The sequence below is a fragment of the Ranitomeya variabilis genome, chromosome 2, assembly GCF_051348905.1.
Source record: "Ranitomeya variabilis isolate aRanVar5 chromosome 2, aRanVar5.hap1, whole genome shotgun sequence".
NCBI lineage: Eukaryota > Metazoa > Chordata > Amphibia > Anura > Dendrobatidae > Ranitomeya > Ranitomeya variabilis.
The window spans coordinates 1,022,705,146-1,022,723,443 of NC_135233.1; the positions used below are offsets into that span (position 1 = coordinate 1,022,705,146).

Consider the following 18,298-nt stretch of genomic DNA (forward strand, 5'->3'; position numbering starts at 1 on the left):
TTCAAAGCTGAGAATCTGCACTTTAAGCCCATAATGATTATATAACTGTATCTCAAATATGTTTTGGTAAACAACTAGAATGCCAAAACGTGTGGCACTGTTCAAATATTTCTAAACTTAACTGTATGGGGAGTTCCTGCAGGCTGTGGTAGTCTGTCCAAATTGGAGAAGTTTAGCCTATCTTAATCCTTAATGGCTTAATCCTGACTATGAAAATAGTCTGAGTGCTGAGGCATGTGTTTAATGAGAATTACCACATCAGAGATAGTCAGAGACGGTCTTGGATTGTGATGTGATACCTGTTATGTTTGGCTGGTGGTTAGGAGCACTAGAAATGGCCAGATGAGCAAACTAGCAATACGGGACGAGCTCTGGGAAGTGGGAGCTCTGCTGACCGCAACCCCTAATCCTATCACAACAACTAGAAATAGCCGTGGAGCGTTCCTGACTCTGCCTAGACGCCTCTTCACAGCCTAAGAGCTACCTACCCCTAAAGATAGAAAATACAGCCTACCTTGCCTCAGAGAAATTCCCCAAAGAAATAGGCAGCCCCCACGTATATTGACTGTGAGTTAAGATGGAAGTTACAAACACAGGAATGAAATCGATTTCAGCATAGGAGGCCAGAATAACTAAACAGACAGAGGATAGAAAAGGTATCTTTGCGGTCAGCATAAAAAACTAACAAAAAACCACGCAGAGTGTGCAAAAGAAACCACCGCACCGACTCACGGCGCGGTGGTGCCACTCTGCATCCCAGAGCTTCCAGCTAACAAGATTAAATCACAATAGCAAGCTGGACAAAAACACAGTGGTAACAAATAAGCTAGCAGGGACTTAGCTTTTGCTGAAATAGACAGGTCATCTGAAAGATCCAAGAGAACTGAACCAGTACTAGGACATTGACAGCTGGCATCAAGTAAAGCTCTGAGTAGAGTTAAATAGAGCAGCCAGCCAAGGCCTGAACGAGATCAGCTGGAGAAGGAATCTCAGAACCAGCAGCTCCACTCACAGCCACCAGAGGGAGTCCATGAACAGAACTCACCGAAGTACCATTCATAACCACAGGAGGGAGCTCGAGAACAGAATTCACAACAGTACCCCCCCCTTGAGGAGGGGTCACCGAACCCTCACCAGAGCCTCCAGGCCACTCCGGACGAGCCAAATGAAAGGCACGAACAAGATCGGCAGCATGAACATCAGAGGCAACTACCCAAGAATTATCCTCCTGACCATAACCTTTCCACTTGACTAGGTACTGAAGTTTCCATCTCGAAATACGAGAATCCAAAATCTTCTCCACCACATACTCCAACTCCCCCTCAACCAACACCGGGGTCGGAGGATCAACGGAGGGAACCATAGGAGCCACATATCTCTGCAACAACGACCTATGGAACACATTATGGATGGCGAAAGAAGCTGGAAGGTCCAAACGAAATGACACAGGATTAATAATTTCAGAAATCTTATAAGGACCAATGAAACGAGGCTTAAACTTAGGAGATGAAACCTTCATAGGAACAAAAAGAGACGACAACCAAACCAAATCCCCAACACGAAGTCGGGGACCAACACAGCGACAGCGGTTAGCGAAACGTTGAGCCTTCTCCTGGGACAATGTCAAATTGTCCACTACGTGAGTCCAAATTTGCTGCAACCTGTCCACCACGGAATCCACACCAGGACAGTCCGAAGGCTCAACCTGCCCTGAAGAAAAACGAGGGTGGAAACCAGAATTACAGAAAAAAGGCGAAACCAAAGTGGCCGAGCTGGCCCGATTATTAAGGGCGAACTCAGCCAAAGGCAAGAAGGACACCCAATCGTCCTGATCAGCAGAAACAAAGCACCTCAGATATGTTTCCAAAATCTGATTGGTTCGTTCGGTTTGGCCATTTGTCTGAGGATGGAAAGCTGAAGAAAAAGACAAATCAATGCCCATCTTAGCACAAAAGGACCGCCAAAATCTTGAAACAAACTGGGAACCTCTGTCCGACACGATGTTCTCCGGAATGCCATGTAAACGAACCACATGCTGGAAAAACAATGGAACCAAATCAGAGGAGGAAGGCAATTTAGGCAAAGGTACCAAATGGACCATCTTAGAGAAGCGATCACAAACCACCCAGATAACTGACATCCTCTGAGAGACAGGGAGATCCGAAACAAAATCCATGGAAATATGCGTCCAGGGCCTTTTCGGGACCGGCAAGGACAAAAGCAACCCACTGGCACGAGAACAGCAGGGCTTAGCCCGAGCACAAGTCCCACAGGACTGCACAAAAGAACGCACATCTCGTGACAAGGAAGGCCACCAAAAGGATCTAGCCACCAAATCTCTGGTACCAAAGATTCCAGGATGACCAGCCAACACTGAACAATGAACCTCAGAGATAACTCTACTAGTCCATCTATCAGGGACAAACAGCTTCTCCGCTGGGCAACGGTCAGGTCTATCCGCCTGAAACTCCTGCAGCACCCGCCGCAAATCAGGGGAGATGGCAGACAAAATTACCCCCTCTTTGAGAATACCAGCCGGCTCAGGAACTCACGGAGAATCAGGCACAAAACTCCTTGAAAGGGCCTCAACCTTCACATTCTTAGAACCGGAAGGTACGAAACCACAAAATTGAAGCGGGAGAAAAACAGCGACCATCGAGCCTGTCTAGGATTCAACCGCTTGGCAGACTCGAGATAAATCAGATTCTTGTGATCCGTCAAGACCACCACGCGATGTTTGGCTCCTTCAAGCCAATGTCGCCACTCCTCAAACGCCCACTTCATAGCCAACAACTCTCGATTACCCACATCATAATTGCGCTCAGCAGGCGAAAACTTTCTAGAAAAGAAAGCACATGGCTTCATCACAGAGCCATCAGAACCTCTTTGAGACAAAACAGCCCCTGCTCCAATCTCAGAAGCATCCACCTCGACCTGAAACGGGAGCGAAACATCTGGCTGACACAACACAGGAGCAGAAGAAAAACGACGCTTCAGCTCCTGAAAAGCCTCAACGGCCGCAGAGGACCAATTGACCACATCAGCACCTTTCTTGGTCAAATCAGTCAATGGTTTAACAACACTAGAAAAATTAGCGATGAAGCGACGATAAAAATTAGCACAGCCCAGATATTTCTGAAGGCTCTTTACAGAAGTAGGCTGAGTCCAATCATAAATGGCCTGAACTTTAACAGGGTCCATCTCGATAGTAGAAGGGGAAAAAATGAAGCCCAAAAATGAAACGTTCTGAACTCCAAAGAGACATTTAGACCCCTTCACAAACAAGGAATGAGCATGAAGGACCTGGAACACCATTCTGACCTGCTTCACATGAGACTCCCAATCGTCCGAAAAGACCAAAATATCATCCAAATATACAATCATGAATCTATCCAGGTACTTTCGGAAGATGTCATGCATAAAGGACTGAAACACAGATGGAGCATTAGAAAGCCCGAATTGCATCACCAAGTACTCAAAATGGCCCTCGGGCGTATTAAATGCTGTTATCCATTCATCGCCCTGTTTAATACGCACAAGGTTATACGCCCCTCGAAGATCTATCTTGGTGAACCAGCTAGCCCCCTTAATCCGAGCAAACAAATCAGACAGTAGCGGCAAAGGGTACTGAAATTTGACGGTGATTTTATTAAGAAGGCGGTAATCAATACAAGGTCTCAGAGAACCATCCTTCTTGGCCACAAAAAGAACCCTGCTCCCAACGGTGACGACGACGGGCGAATATGCCCTTTCTCCAAGGACTCCTTTATATAACTCCGCATTGCAGCGTGTTCTGGCACAGATAAATTGAACAGTCGGCCCTTCGGAAACTTACTACCAGGAATCAAATTAATAGCACAATTGCAATCCCTATGAGGAGGTAGGGCACCGGATTTGGGCTCATCAAATACATCCCGGTAATCTGACAAGAACTCAGGGACTTCAGAAGGATGGGAAGACGAAATAGACAACAATGGGACATCCCCATGTGCCCCTTGACAACCCCAACTGGATACATACATTGATTTCCAATCCAATACAGGATTATGGACCTGTAGCCATGGCAAACCCAAAACGACCACATCATGCAGATTATGCAACACCAAAAAGCGAATATCCTCCTGATGTGCAGGAGCCATGCACATGGTCAATTGAGTCCAGTACTGAGGCTTATTCTTGGCCAAAGGCGTAGCATCAATTCCTCTCAATGGAATAGGATACTGCAAGGGCTCCAAGAAAAAACCACAGCGCCTGGCAAACTCCAAGTCCATCAAATTCAGGGCAGCGCCTGAATCCACAGATGCCATAACAGAATAGGACGACAAAGAGCAAATCAGAGTAACGGACAAAAGAAATTTTGGCTGTACAGTATCAATGGTGGCAGACCTAGCGAACCGTTTAGTGCGCTTAGGACAATCAGAGATAGCATGAGTGGAGTCACCACAGTAAAAACACAGCCCATTCTGACATCTGTATTCTTGCCATTCAGCTCTGGTCAAGGTCCTATCACATTGCATTGGCCCAAGCTTCTGCTCAGAAAACACCGCCAAATGGTGCACATTTTTGCGCTCACGTAAGCGTCGATCGATCTGAATGGCCAAGGACATAGACTCATTCAGACCAGCAGGCGTGGGGAATCCCACCATAACATCCTTAAGGGCTTCAGAAAGACCCTTTCTGAAAATTGCCGCCAGGGCACACTCATTCCACTGAGTAAGCACAGACCACTTTCTGAACTTCTGACAATATACCTCCGCTTCATCCTGACCCTGACACAAAGCCAGCAAAATTTTCTCTGCCTGATCCACTGAATCTGGTTCATCATAAAGCAATCCAAGCGCCAGAAAAAACGCATCTACATTACGCAATGCAGGATCTTCTGGCGCAAGGGAAAATGCCCAGTCTTGAGGGTCGCCACGTAGCAAAGAAATAATGATTTTTACTTGCTGAATGGGATCACCAGAGGAGCGGGGTTTCAAAACAAAAAACAGTCTACAATTATTTTTGAAATTCAGGAACTTAGATCTATCCCCAGAAAACAAATCAGGAATTGGAATTCTGGGTTCTAACATCGGGTTCTGAACTACATAATCTTGAATGCTTTGTACCCTTGCAGTAAGTTGATCCACACAAGAGGACAGACCTTGAATGTCCATATCTACACCTGTGTCCTGAACCACCCAGAGGTTAAGGGGAAAAGAAATACAAAACACACTGCAGAGAAAAAAAAAATGGTCTCAGAACTTCTCTTATCCCTCTATTGAGATGCATTAACACTTTGCTGGCCAGCGGTACTGTTATGTTTGGCTGGTGGTTGGGAGCACTAGAAATGGCCAGATGAGCAAACTAGCAATACGGGACGAGCTCTAGCAAGTGGGAGCTCTGCTGACCGCAACCCCTAATCCTATCACAACAACTAGAAATAGCCGTGGAGCGTTCCTGACTCTGCCTAGACGCCTCTTCACAGCCTAAGAGCTACCTACCCCTAAAGATAGAAAATACAGCCTACCTTGCCTCAGAGAAATTCCCCAAAGAAATAGGCAGCCCCCACATATATTGACTGTGAGTTAAGATGGAAGTTACAAACACAGGAATGAAATCGATTTCAGCATAGGAGGCCAGACTAACTAAACAGACAGAGGATGGAAAAGGTATCTTTGCGGTCAGCATAAAAAACTAACAAAAAACCACGCAGAGTGTGCAAAAGAAACCACCCCATCGACTCACGGCACGGTGGTGCCACTCTGCATCCCAGAGCTTCCAGCTAACAAGATTAAATCACAATAGCAAGCTGGACAAAAACACAGTGGTAACAAATAAGCTAGCAGGGACTTAGCTTTTGCTGAAATAGACAGGTCATCTGAAAGATCCAAGAGAACTGAACCAGTACTAGGACATTGACAGCTGGCATCAAGTAAAGCTCTGAGTGGAGTTAAATAGAGCAGCCAACCAAGGCCTGAACGAGATCAGCTGGAGAAGGAATCTCAGAACCAGCAGCTCCACTCACAGCCACCAGAGGGAGTCCATGAACAGAACTCACCGAAGTACCATTCATAACCACAGGAGGGAGCTCGAGAACAGAATTCACAACAGATACCGAAGTGAGCAGGTTGCAAGAGTATGCAAGCTGCAAACAAAAAGTACTGTAGGGCAAGATAGGTGATCATAAGCTGAAGCCATGACCAGCACTCTGGATGTGTGCTGTGCATTGAACAAAAAGAGAAAAAAAAGACAATAAAGGAAGAGCTGCTGAAGTGTTTGCTAGCAAACTGCAGCAAATACAAGAAGCAAGTCCAAGCAAAGTGTTGTCAGTGTTAGCTTTTTAATCCATACAAACTAACTAGCTGTATTTGAAATTGATGGATATATAGGGCCAAGGATAAACACACTATATTTGTTAAGGCTCTCAAAAAGATCAGAGCTGAGACCCCTTACTCCATTTATGTGCTCCAATACAGTATAAAACAACAATGTAGTCTAATTATATCACACAAGTAAAAGGATGGCCACTACTTGCGGTTGTACTGTTTATATAGAACCCCGGATTTTGGACACTGTTTACCTTTAGATAATATACTCAGTATAACAATAAAAGTAAATACATTCTTATTTATTAAAGGGGTGGGCAATTTACTTAGATGGTTCTAGCAAAATTTACTAGTAGAGTATTCGAAAATGGGATATGTAAATCAGAAAAACACTTTAACAGCTTATTTGTGAAGGCACATGTAAAAGTGATAAATATCTCAGTTGCCACAATCTCTCATGTATCTGCAATTTAAAATATATGTGTTATTTTTAAGAACATCAATGTTTTTATTTAATATCTAAGCAGTCCAATCACTGGACTCACAAACATTTGGTATTAATGAAAACCTCCCTGAGATGGGCTCCCAATACTGTTCAAGCCTAAGGAATTTGTAAATGATCAAATTCCTCATCCCCCAAAAAATAAATGAACCTAATTGTGTTTAATAGGAAGTAATACTTTGAGAAAGAAAAAAATATCTACACTATTTAGTAGAAAGTAATTGATTTAGATTGAAGTCCATTCCTTTGGGATTCATTAATGGACTTAATACACACTATACTGTAGTTTGTACAACAGAGACGATTCTTAAATGTCTGCATAGTGAATACATAACATCCCATCATTAGGCGCTGTAACTTAATGCCCAAAATAGAATGCAAAATCCTCCTAATGGAAGGCTCCACATGATGAGAACTTTTGTAAAGGCTTTTAATAATGAACTTTTATTATTTGTTTATAGAACTCTAGATCTTTTGATGTAGAGAATGTAATCATCATACTTGGCAGTCAGGCTGAAGTTTTTTAGAGGGGCTCCTGTAAAATAGCTGGGATATAGGGTGACTATGGACATCTGCGTTTTCACCCATAAGAATCTACTAAATTGTAACTACAGTAAAAAAATACATAATTCACTGTTTTGTTATATCCAGGTGCTCGCTACTTAAATTAAATCTATCCTTTCAATGCTCAGATATTTGTACTGCAGAACTCTCCTTCTTCTTGACTAAAATGTAGTGTGAAAGGTCGGCTCACTTAGCTGCTCCTCGAGGCAGACACAGGCACACGTGGGGTTAAAGTCTCTGGGTGGTGTGAGGCAGTGACCGATGTTATTTGTGAGGGTCCCTATGTGTCCCCCAGGATGCACTCAGAAGTGTATTGAGGCCGCAGGAGTGCATTGCAGTCACAGGCTTAGCTGTGATTGCAATGCAGAATAAAAGTGAGTGTGGTCTTGGGCAAGCTATTTGTCCAGGGCAGATTTAGGAAAACCTGCCATGGGCTTTTATTTTTTAAAGGGACTACAGGAAGATAGCGGGTTGGTCTGTTTCTTTCCTTGGCTGGGTTTTCCAGGTGGCCTACGGCCACAGGTTGATTGTTAAAGGGAACCTGTCACCCCCCACAGGCGTTTTTAACTAAAAGAGCCACCTTGTGCAGCACTAATGCTGCATTCTGTCAAGGTGGCTCTTTTAGTTCGGGTCCCTGCCAACGCTGAAATAATCGCTTTTATAATGTGCCCCTCATACCTGAATTTGTCAGGGTGGCATGTCTTTTCCCCCCTGACACAAAAGCCTCCCAACCGTTGCTCAGGGCCTCCGTGCGCCGGGCGCTGCCTCCATTTCTTTCCTGAACGTCCTCGGCGCCTGCGCTGTAAGTTTTTTTTTTTCGGGCATGTGCAGTTTGCACTGCCCTTCGAACTTACAATGCAGGCTTCGGGGACGTTCATGTAGGAAATGGAGGTGGCACCTGGAGGCCCTGAGTGGAGGCTGGGAGGCATTTGTGTCAGGTGGGAAAAGACATGCCCCCTGACAAATTCAGGTATGAGGGGCACATTATAAAAGCGATTATTTCAGCGTTTGTAGGGACCCGAACTAAAAGAGCCACCTTGACAGAATGCAGCATTAGTGCTGCACAAGGTGGCTCTTTTAGTTAAAAACGCCTGGGGGGTTCCCTTTAAAACCTTTGGTTGGGTGTGTCAGTGTGGAGCTTGCAGTAAGCAGAGGAGACGGCTCTGCAAAAGCTCAGCCTGTGGGAGGGAACACAGAGCCAAGCAGAATGAACTCCTGGCACCCTGCAGAATGATACAGTGGTGCAGTTGCCCTCGGCAACCGGACGCATTTATGGACTGTCTGGTCTCTCGGCTGCGATCCAGAGGATGCCATGTGCTGTAAACTGAGTGAGTTTTGGACATTAAACACGTTTGCTGTGAACTTTACCTGTGGTCACTGTCTGTCACACTGCACCAACCCCCGCTGCACTATACTGTGTTCCAAATTATTATGCAAATAATATTTCCTCATATTTTCTCTAAATTACCTATCTGAATTGCAGTCATTGTTATTTTCCAGTCATCTACTATTCTAGTATAATTGCAATGTTTTGGAAAAAACTGCCTATGAAAACAGTATCTTTTAAAAAAAAATAAACACTCAAAATGCATGTTCCAAATTATTATGCACAGCAGAGTTTTCAACCTTTTTTTTTTATTTTGAACAAAAAAATGGTCAATTGTGAAGTTATAAGCATTATCAGCTTATTACAAAATGAAATCAAACAGTTTTCAAGTGAAAACTTTATTCTAGGTGATGTTACATTTGCACATAGGACCCCTTGTTCGAAAGAAGCTTCTGAACTCTCTCGTCCATTGAATTTGTCAGTTTTTGGATGGTTTCTGCTTCAATTGTTTTGCATGTGGACAGAATCCCCTCCCAGAGCGGTTGCTTAGATGTGAAGTGCCTCCCACCATCATAGACACTCCTTTTGATGATGCTCCAGAGGTTCTCAATGGGGTTGAGGTCAGGGGAAGATGGTGGCCACACCATAAGTTTGTCCTCTTTTATGCCCATAGCAGCCAGAGATGCAGATGCGTTTTTTGCAGCATGAGACGGTGCATTGTCATGCATGAAAATGATCTTGCTGCGAAAAGCACGGTTCTTCCTCTTGAACCATGGCAGGAAGTGTTGTTTTAGAAACTCCACATAGATTATGGAGTTCATCTTTACCCCTTCAGGGATCATAAAGGGGCCGACAATCTCTCTCCCCATGATTCCAGCCCAAAACATTACTCTACCTCCTCCTTGTTGGTGCCTTAGCCGTGTTTTCATGGGGTGTCCATCAACCAGCCATCCTTCACTCCATCCATCTGGACCATCGAGCGTTGCACGGCACTCATCGGTGAACAAAACAGTTTGGAAGTCAGTCTTCATGTATCGTTTGGCCCACTGGAGCCGTTTCTGCTTGCTGCAGTGGATAGAGGTGGTCGACAGGATGGCTTACGAACAGCTGCAAACCTCTGAAGGACCCTGCGTCTTGTTGTTCTGGGGACGTTGGAGGCACCAGCAGCTTCAAAAACTTGTCTGCTGCTATGACAAGGCATTTTTGCAGCTGCTCTTTTAACCTTACGCAATTGCCTGTTGGAAAGAGTCCTCAATTTTTCCTTATCAGCACGCACACGTGTGTGCTGGGAATCCGCTACATACTTCTTCATTGTGCGATGATCACGATGAAGTGACTTGGCAATGTTGATTGTAGTCATGCCTTGACCTAAATACTCCACAATTTGTTGCTTCTCAGCAGCCGACACATCCTTTTTCTTTCCCATTTTGGCAAAAAATGTAGGCTGCTTAATAATGTGGAACAGCCTTCTTAAGTAGTCTTGCCTTTATTTGGACACACCTGCCAAACTAATTTGCACAGGTATCTGCAATTGCTTTCAGTGATATAAAGAGCCCTGACACACATCACCATCAATGAGTTTAAATGACAAACAAAAAAATTCTAACCTTATCACTCCTAAACTCTATGTGCATAATAATTTGGAACACAGTGTATATATGGTAGGAGAGTGCGGGCAGTGTGAACTGAGGCATACCCCAAAGCGTGCTGCATGTCACTAATTAAACCGGCAATGCTACAGCTCAAGCCTGCTGACAAGATGAAGGAGCTTTTGAAGCAGTTGGTCCTCACTCAGCAGCGGCAACAAGAGCAGCACCAGCAGCAGCTGCAGTATCAGCAGCAGCAGCAACAGCAACGGCAGCAGGACCTATATAATCAGCAGCTGCTGCAGTTTCAGCGCCAACAGCAAGAGCAATGACAGCAGGAGTGCAGCAACAGCAGCAGAAGCAGCACCAATTGCAGCAGACAAATAACCTGTTGATACAGCAGATCGTGGCTATGCGAGAGGCAGCCCCACCAGCAACCTCAATCCGTTCTGAGGCTCGGTATAAAGCTCAGTCAGCCTTAAGGAAGATGAGTCCTGAGGATGATATGGAGGCCTTTCTCACCATGTTTGAATGCATAGCAGAGCGGGAGAGCTTGCCGATGACCCAGTGGGCTGAAGTGGTGGCCCCTTTCCTTATAGGAGATGCCCAGAAGACCTACCTGAACCTCAGTCGAGATGATGCCCTGGACTATGAGAAGCTGAATGGTGAAATCCTTGCCGGACTGGGAGTTAATACATATGTGCGGGCTCAACGGGTATTCCAGTGGTCCTTTGTGGAATCTTGTTCCGCCAGGTCTCAGGCATATGACTTGCTACAGCTGATTAAAAAATGGTGGTGGTTGACCAGCTGGTGAGGGCTCTGCCATCAGCCATTCAGCGTTTGGTAGGACAAGGAGACCCGGGCACTCTGGACCAGGTGGTTGGACTGGTTAAGCGGTATACAGCCACTCAGGACTTTATAGAGGACACTGCTCCACTTCGGTTGTCACGTAAGGCCCCGCCAGCCCAGGAGCCGGGGGAAAATCCATGAACCTCCATTGGGACCAATCCATGTGGAGACATAAGACATGTGGTGGGAGTGGTAAAGACTCTGTCGTATGGGACTGTGTTGGGAAGAGACTTGCCCCTGTTCTGGTCCCTGTGGGAGACCAGGGTTAACCCTCCCAAGGCAAATGCTATTCCGGGCGCAGAACCCGAAGATCCCGAGTCAGGGATACCTGCCATAGGGGTCGCCAACATAGCGGAAGAGTGTACCCCTGATAGGCTTCCCCTAGAGGTATTGACAGGAGAGGTCAAGGAGACCTCACTGATCCCCGAAGTGGAAGCGTCCCCTGGTAAGTTCAGGACCGCACAGCTTCAGGATCTCACCCCGGCCCGGGCACGAAAATAGGTGGTTGAAATTAATGGAGTAGCTCAGCAACCAGATACTGAGACAGTTTTTCCCGGCATGGCTATCCACCAGGAGTTGTTATACAGGGTGGATTAAGTCCGGGATGAGGTGGTGGAACAGCTGGTGGTGCCCCAATCCTACTGTCGGGCAGTGCTCGACATGGCTCACACTCACATGCTAGGAGGGCACTTTGGGGCCAAAAAGATGCAGGAGCGCTTTCTGCAGCATTTTGTTTTGGCCTGGGATCTACGCGGAGGTGACACGTGTCCAGAGGGCCAACTATCCTCACCCACCGTGAACTACCGGAGTCCATTGGTACCTCTGCCCATCATAGAGGTACCATTTGAGCAAATAGCAATAAACCTGGTAGGCCCCATAGTGAAATCCACATTTGGCCATCAACATGTCTTGGTCATAGTGAACTATGCCACCCGGTACCCAGAGGCGACACCTCTCCACCACACCTCGGCCAAGCTAATAGCCTGCGGGCTATTTGCCATTTATTGTCGCCTTGGGCTACCAAAGGAGATCCTTACAGATCAAGGAGCTATGCAAGTTGCTCTGGATTAAACAGCTACGAATGTCGGTGTACCACCCACAAACCGATGGGTTGGTGGAGAGATTTAATAAAACCTTCAAATCCATGCTAAAGAAAGTGGTCGTCAAGGACGGGAGGGATTGGGACATGTTACTGCCATATCTAATGTTCACTATCTGCAAGGTAACGCATGCGTCCAAAGGGTTCTCCCCATTTGAGCTATTATATGGCAGGCACCGAGGGGACTGCTGGACGTAGCCAAGGAGACGTGGGAACAAGAGCCCACTCGGCATAAGAGTGTCATCGAGCATGTGGCACGCATTCAGGACTGGATTGCGGCAGTATGGCCCATAATAAATGAGCATGTGATGGATGCCCAGGCCACGCAGAGCCGTGCATATAATAAAAGAGCCATGGACAGGACCTTTAAAGGTGTTGGAGCTAGTGCACACCGCAGAGAGCAAGCTCATGACCAAGTGGCAAGGGCCATATCAGATACGGGAGAAGATGGGAGAAGTAAATTATAGGGTTTATCAGCCCGGGAGAAGAAAACCTGAACAGCTGTATCACGTCAACCTGTTGAAAGCGTGGAAGGACAGGGAATGTTTGGTCGCGGAGGCGACACCCGGTTGTACCAAAAGGGAACCTCTTTCACCGGCCAAGGACGAGGCCAAAAGAGAGATAAAAATAGGAGACACTCTCTGGAAACAGCAGTGTTGAGAGGTTCAGAAATTAGTCCAAGAGAATGCAGATGTATTCTCGGAATTACCCAGTCATACCTCCATCATCTAGCATGACATTGTCACCGATCCTCATGTAAGGTTACGAATGAAACCATACCAAGTGCCCGGGGCCCGGAGACAAGCCATTGCAAGTGAGGTGAGACAAATGCTCCAGCTGGTAGTAATTGAGGAATCCTAGAGTGACTGGGCTAGCCCCACTGTGCTAATCCCAAAGCCGAATGGGTCATTGTGGCTCTGTAATGATTTCTGAAAACTGAATGACGTGTTGAAGTTCGACCTTTATCCAATGCCCTGGGTGAACGAGCTGATCGAGTGCCTGGGTCAGGCCCAGTTCTTCACCACGCTCGATCTGACCAAGGGTTATTGGCAGGTGCCGCTTATAGAGTCGGCCAAGGAAAAGACCGCCTTCATAACAGCGGAAGGTCATTACCACTATGTAGTCTTGCCTTTTGGTCTACATGGGGCCCCTGCTACGTTCCAGAGGTTGATGGACATAGTGCTGCAACCCCATCGGTGGCATGCGTCAGCATACTTAGATTACATCATCATCTTTAGTACTGACTGGCATATCCACTTGTTCTACAGTAGGTACAAGTGATAGTCGATTCGCCCAGAGCGGTGGGCTTGACGGCGAATCCCAAAAAATGTGCGATAGGGCTCGAGGAGGCCTGGTATTTGGGTTATGTGATTGGCCGTGGGGTTATCAAACCCCAAATAAATAAAATCGAGGCCATTTAGAACTGTCCCAGACCTGTTACCATCAAACAGGTGAGAGCGTTTCTCGGAATCATTGGGTATTACTGGAGGTTTATACCCAATTTTTCAGGGAGAACAACACTCCTTACAGATCTCCTCAAGGGATAGAAGTCAGTCATGGTTCGGTGGAACCCTCAGGCAGAGGAAGCGTACTAATCCATGAAGGTAGAGCTGTGCGGACAGCCTGTCCTTGTTAGCCCCAACATTCAGAAATGCTTCATTGTGCAGATGCCTCTAACGTGGGCCTAGGAGTGGTCTTTTCACAGGAGGTGGACGCAGAGGAGCAGAGGAGCGTCCAGTCACCTACCTAAGTAGGAAACTCACCCCGGCTGAGAAACATAGCGTAGCGGAGAAGGAGTGCCTGGCCGTTAAGTGTGCCTTGGAGTCCCTAAGCTATTATTTCCTCGGTCTACCATTTCGCTTGGTGACAGATCATTCACCTTTGGTCTGGATAAGGAATGCAAAGGAGAGGAATGCACGGGTCACCCGATGGTTCCTGTCTTTGCAAAATTTCAGTTTAACCGTGGAACATCGGACGGTGAAGTTACAGGGAAATGTGAATGCCCTGTCAAGGGCCCCCTGTATGGTTACAAATGTTCAACACCACAGGTTTGAACAAGGGGGGTATGTGAGGCAGTGACAGGTGTTATTTGCGAGGGTCGCCATGTTTCTCTCAGGATGCATTCAGAAGCGTATTGAGGCCGCGGGATTGCATTGCAGTCACAGGCTTAGCTGTGATTGCAATGCAGAATAAAAGTAAGTGTGGTCTTGGGCAAGCTATTTGTCCAGGGCAGATTTAGGAAAACCTGTCATGGGCTTTTATTTTTGAAATAGAAGGTAGCGGGACGGTCCGTTTCCTTCCCCGGCCTTGTCACAGTAGTTATCATTGTTGACCATGTAAAAGTGTTCATGATCCTTTCCATTCAGTGTCTCCCTCCGCCACACCACCTCCTCACCTCGCCCCTTGTCAGTCGGTGTTCCTCAAGGCTCTGTTCTAGGACCCCTACTCTTCTCCATCTACACCTTCGGTCTGGGACAGCTCATAGAATCCCACTGTATGCAGTACCATCTCTATGCTGATGACACGCAGATCTACCTATCCGGACCTGACCTCACCTCCTTACTTACCAAAATCCCGCACTGTCTGTCTGCTATTTCAGCCTTCTTTTCTGCTCGCTTTCTACAACTGAACATGGACAAAACAGAATTCATCATCTTTCCCCCATCTCACTCTACCCCTCCACCAGACCTATCCATCAATGTCAATGGCTGCTCACTTTCCCCAGTCCCACACGCCCGGTGCCTCGGGGTGATCCTCGACTCTGCCCTCTCTTTCAAGCCACATATCCAAGCCCTTGCCTCCTCCTGCCGCCTCAAACTCAAAAACATTTCCCGGATCCGCGCATTCCTTGACCGTGACACCACAAAAACACTAGTGCATGCCCTTATCATCTCCCGCCTCGACTACTGAAACCTCCTACTCTCTGGACTCCCCTCTAGCACTCTGGCACCACTCCAATCCATCCTACACTCTGCTGCTCGACTAATCTACCTGTCTCCCCGCTATTCCCCAGCCTCTCCCCTATGCCAAGCCCTTCACTGGCTTCCTATTGCCCAGAGACTCCAGTTCAAAACCCTCACAATGACCTACAAAGCCATCCACAACCTATCTCCTCCATACATCTGTGACATGATCTCCCGGTACCTACCAACACGCAACCTCCGATCCTCTCAAGACCTCCTTCTCTACTCCCCTCTCATCTCTTCTTCCCACAACCGCATCCAAGACTTCTCCCGTGCTTCCCCCATACTCTGGAACTCTCTACCCCAGCACATCAGACTCTCGCCTACCATAGAAACTTTCAAAAACAACCTGAAGACTCACCTCTTCCGACAAGCCTACAGCCTGCAGTGATCCTGAACCTACTGAACCGCCGCACAACCAGCTCTGCCCTCTCCTAGTGTATCATCACCCATCCCCTGCAGATTGTGAGCCCTCGCGGGCAGGGTCCTCCCTCCTTATGTACCCGTGTGCCTTGTTTTTTGCTCATGTTTAATGTATTTGTCTATATTTGCCCCGTATTTCACATGTAAAGCGCCATGGAATAAATGGCGCTATAAAAATGAATAATAATAATAATAATAATTTTGGTCATATCTACTACTTGTACATAACTCAGAAACATGCATAATTACCTGTTTGGCAGCATGCAAGTGTCTATCTATCTATCTATCTATGTATCTATCTATGTATCTATCCATCTATCATTTGATCTGTTCCTAAAGCTAACATCAACATGATGGCGTTATATACCGGTTCCAGAGCTTTGTTTCTGGTTTCTGCTTCTGGTTCTTCTTTTGCTGCAACGTCTTGGTCTGAAGAACATCACTTATCTTTAACTTATGGCGTTATTCCTAGATGAGGAATCCAGCTCAAAGAGATAGTGAAAAAAACTTTTCTTTATTCACTTGGAAAATGTGTTCAGTGGAGGATAAAAACATCAGCAATTACAGAGAATAAAATGCGATATCAACGCGTTTCTGGTGACCAAGCACCCTTAGTCATGAATAAGGGCGCTTGGTCACCAGACCAACACATTTTCCAAGTGAATAAAGAAAAGGTTTTTTTCACTAACTCGTTGAGCTGGATTCCTCATCATTTTCTTGATTCTTCCACACCCTGAAACAGCGATTCCGTGCTCCAAGTCTCCAAGGATGTCAACCATGGTGAGCTGGACTTTGTTTGATTTCGTTATTCCTAGATACATTCCTGCGACTGCATGTTAGTATTTTCAAATGCACAGCTACTATTGAACAGAAGCTGCTCTGTGTGTCACAACCTAGGGTTCCTTTTGTCGACAAGTCCACAGTTCCTTTTGGAAGATAAGAATAATAACCAGGTGATCCCTCAGTTTCTGGTCATAGTTTAGCTATATGGCCAATTCAATTGTGGCACAAAAGGTCACATTCTGGTTAGTAGTAGAACAGCTGAATACTTTATTCAGATTGCAAGTGAATGGAGTAAACAAATTGCATGCATGACTACACTTTTTTTCTATATTAAACTGTAATTTTTAGTAGGATTTTATCTTTATATCCTGGTCATTTTCTTTATCATCAGCTCTTACTTACGTGCTGGAATGGTGCAATCCCTTGTGCTATTGTAGAGTCTTCTAAAGTGTTTATTGCAGTTTGGGCTTGTAAAAGACAGTCGCCCTAGAATTCAGGAAAAGAAAGTGAGCCACAAAAAAATCAAGTCTTATCTTCTTCAAAGTGACACTTTGCTCAGAAGTTTGATTTAAAGGGGTGATCTGAAATTAACACTTATTTTAATCCTCAATGTCTGTATATTTAATGTAACTAATCTAATATCTTTTCTAATATACATATTTTAATTAAAAATTATATAACACAGCCACGCAGTATATAGCACAGCCATGTAAAATTCCTTACAGTTCTCTCTCTCTAAGGCTTTTTCACACTTCCGTCGGTACGGGGCCGTCACGAAGCATTGGCGTGACTTACCGACGGAAGTGTTTGCTTTCACATTTCCATCTGCATTGCCGAGCAGGAAAGATCGTGAGAGCGATATTTCCTGCTGGGCATGCGCAGTGTGAAACACTGGATGCAACGTACGGAAAAACGTTCCCTTGAATGTTTTTCCGAGACGATGGTCCGCCAAAACCCGATGCATCCAGTGGACGACGCATGCAATATATGGCCATACGTTGCAATGCGTCGCTAATGCAAGTCTATGGAGAAAAAACGCATCCTGTGGGAAAATTTGCAGGATGCGTTTTTTCTCCAAAACGACGCATTGCGATGTTGGCCAAACGATGGAAGTGTGAAAGAAGCCTAACTGCTTTATGTTTTTTTACCTACTTCCTTTTTGATGAAACATCATTGGAGAATCCCCAGTGCATGCTGGGATACTAGCATCAGAGGGCAGAGGCTTCCTGATGACCAGACCTGCTCCCGCAAGTGACGTCACTTGCATGGGAAGGGGCTGGTCTCTGCATTTCTTGCATGCAAGGTAGTAGTTAATAGTAGTTAAAAAAAAAGCAATTAGCACAGTGAGGGAATGATAGGGAAATTTTAATTAAAGTGTATTAGAAAAAAGATTAGATTATTACATTAAATAGACAAGATGTTTAGGATTAAAATAAATGTTAATTTTGGACCACACCTATAAGCCACAATGTTTAAGCATAAATGCCCCTCCATTTGTATATGAGTCATCTGCACTCAGGGCCGGTTTTAGATAAAGTGGGGTCCTGGGCAAAAGTTTAAAGTTGGGCTCCAAATGTTTACATATTACACAATGACACGGAAACATTTTGGCTGTATTTACATGCACTGAGTTCATGCCGCTAAATAGGCGTGATCGATAATATTGAAGTAATTCGATGCTTGTTTCCCAGCCTTTTTACAGCGGCTGAGGAAGAATTACGGGCACAAAATGATCACTAGTAGATCAATCTGTCCCCATACAGTATCATGTTATCAACTTATCAGCAGCATAGCTGCAGTTTTCACCAGGCGATGTGTTGTTGAGAACAATGATTTTTGTTCCAGCATAATCAATTCAATCACTCGATGAATAAGTAACATTTTGTTTGTTTAG

General features: G+C 45.7%; 1 protein-coding gene across 1 annotated transcript in view; it reads right to left on the minus strand.

The window, feature by feature from the left end:
- The window catches only part of ALKAL2 (ALK and LTK ligand 2), a 139,692-nt gene that overhangs the window by 71,209 nt on the left and 50,185 nt on the right, over positions 1–18,298 (minus strand). The window contains exon 4 of the mRNA XM_077291341.1: positions 16,807–16,890. Within this exon, the coding sequence (XP_077147456.1) occupies positions 16,807–16,890 (84 nt within the window). The remainder of the gene's footprint in view (positions 1–16,806; positions 16,891–18,298) is intronic.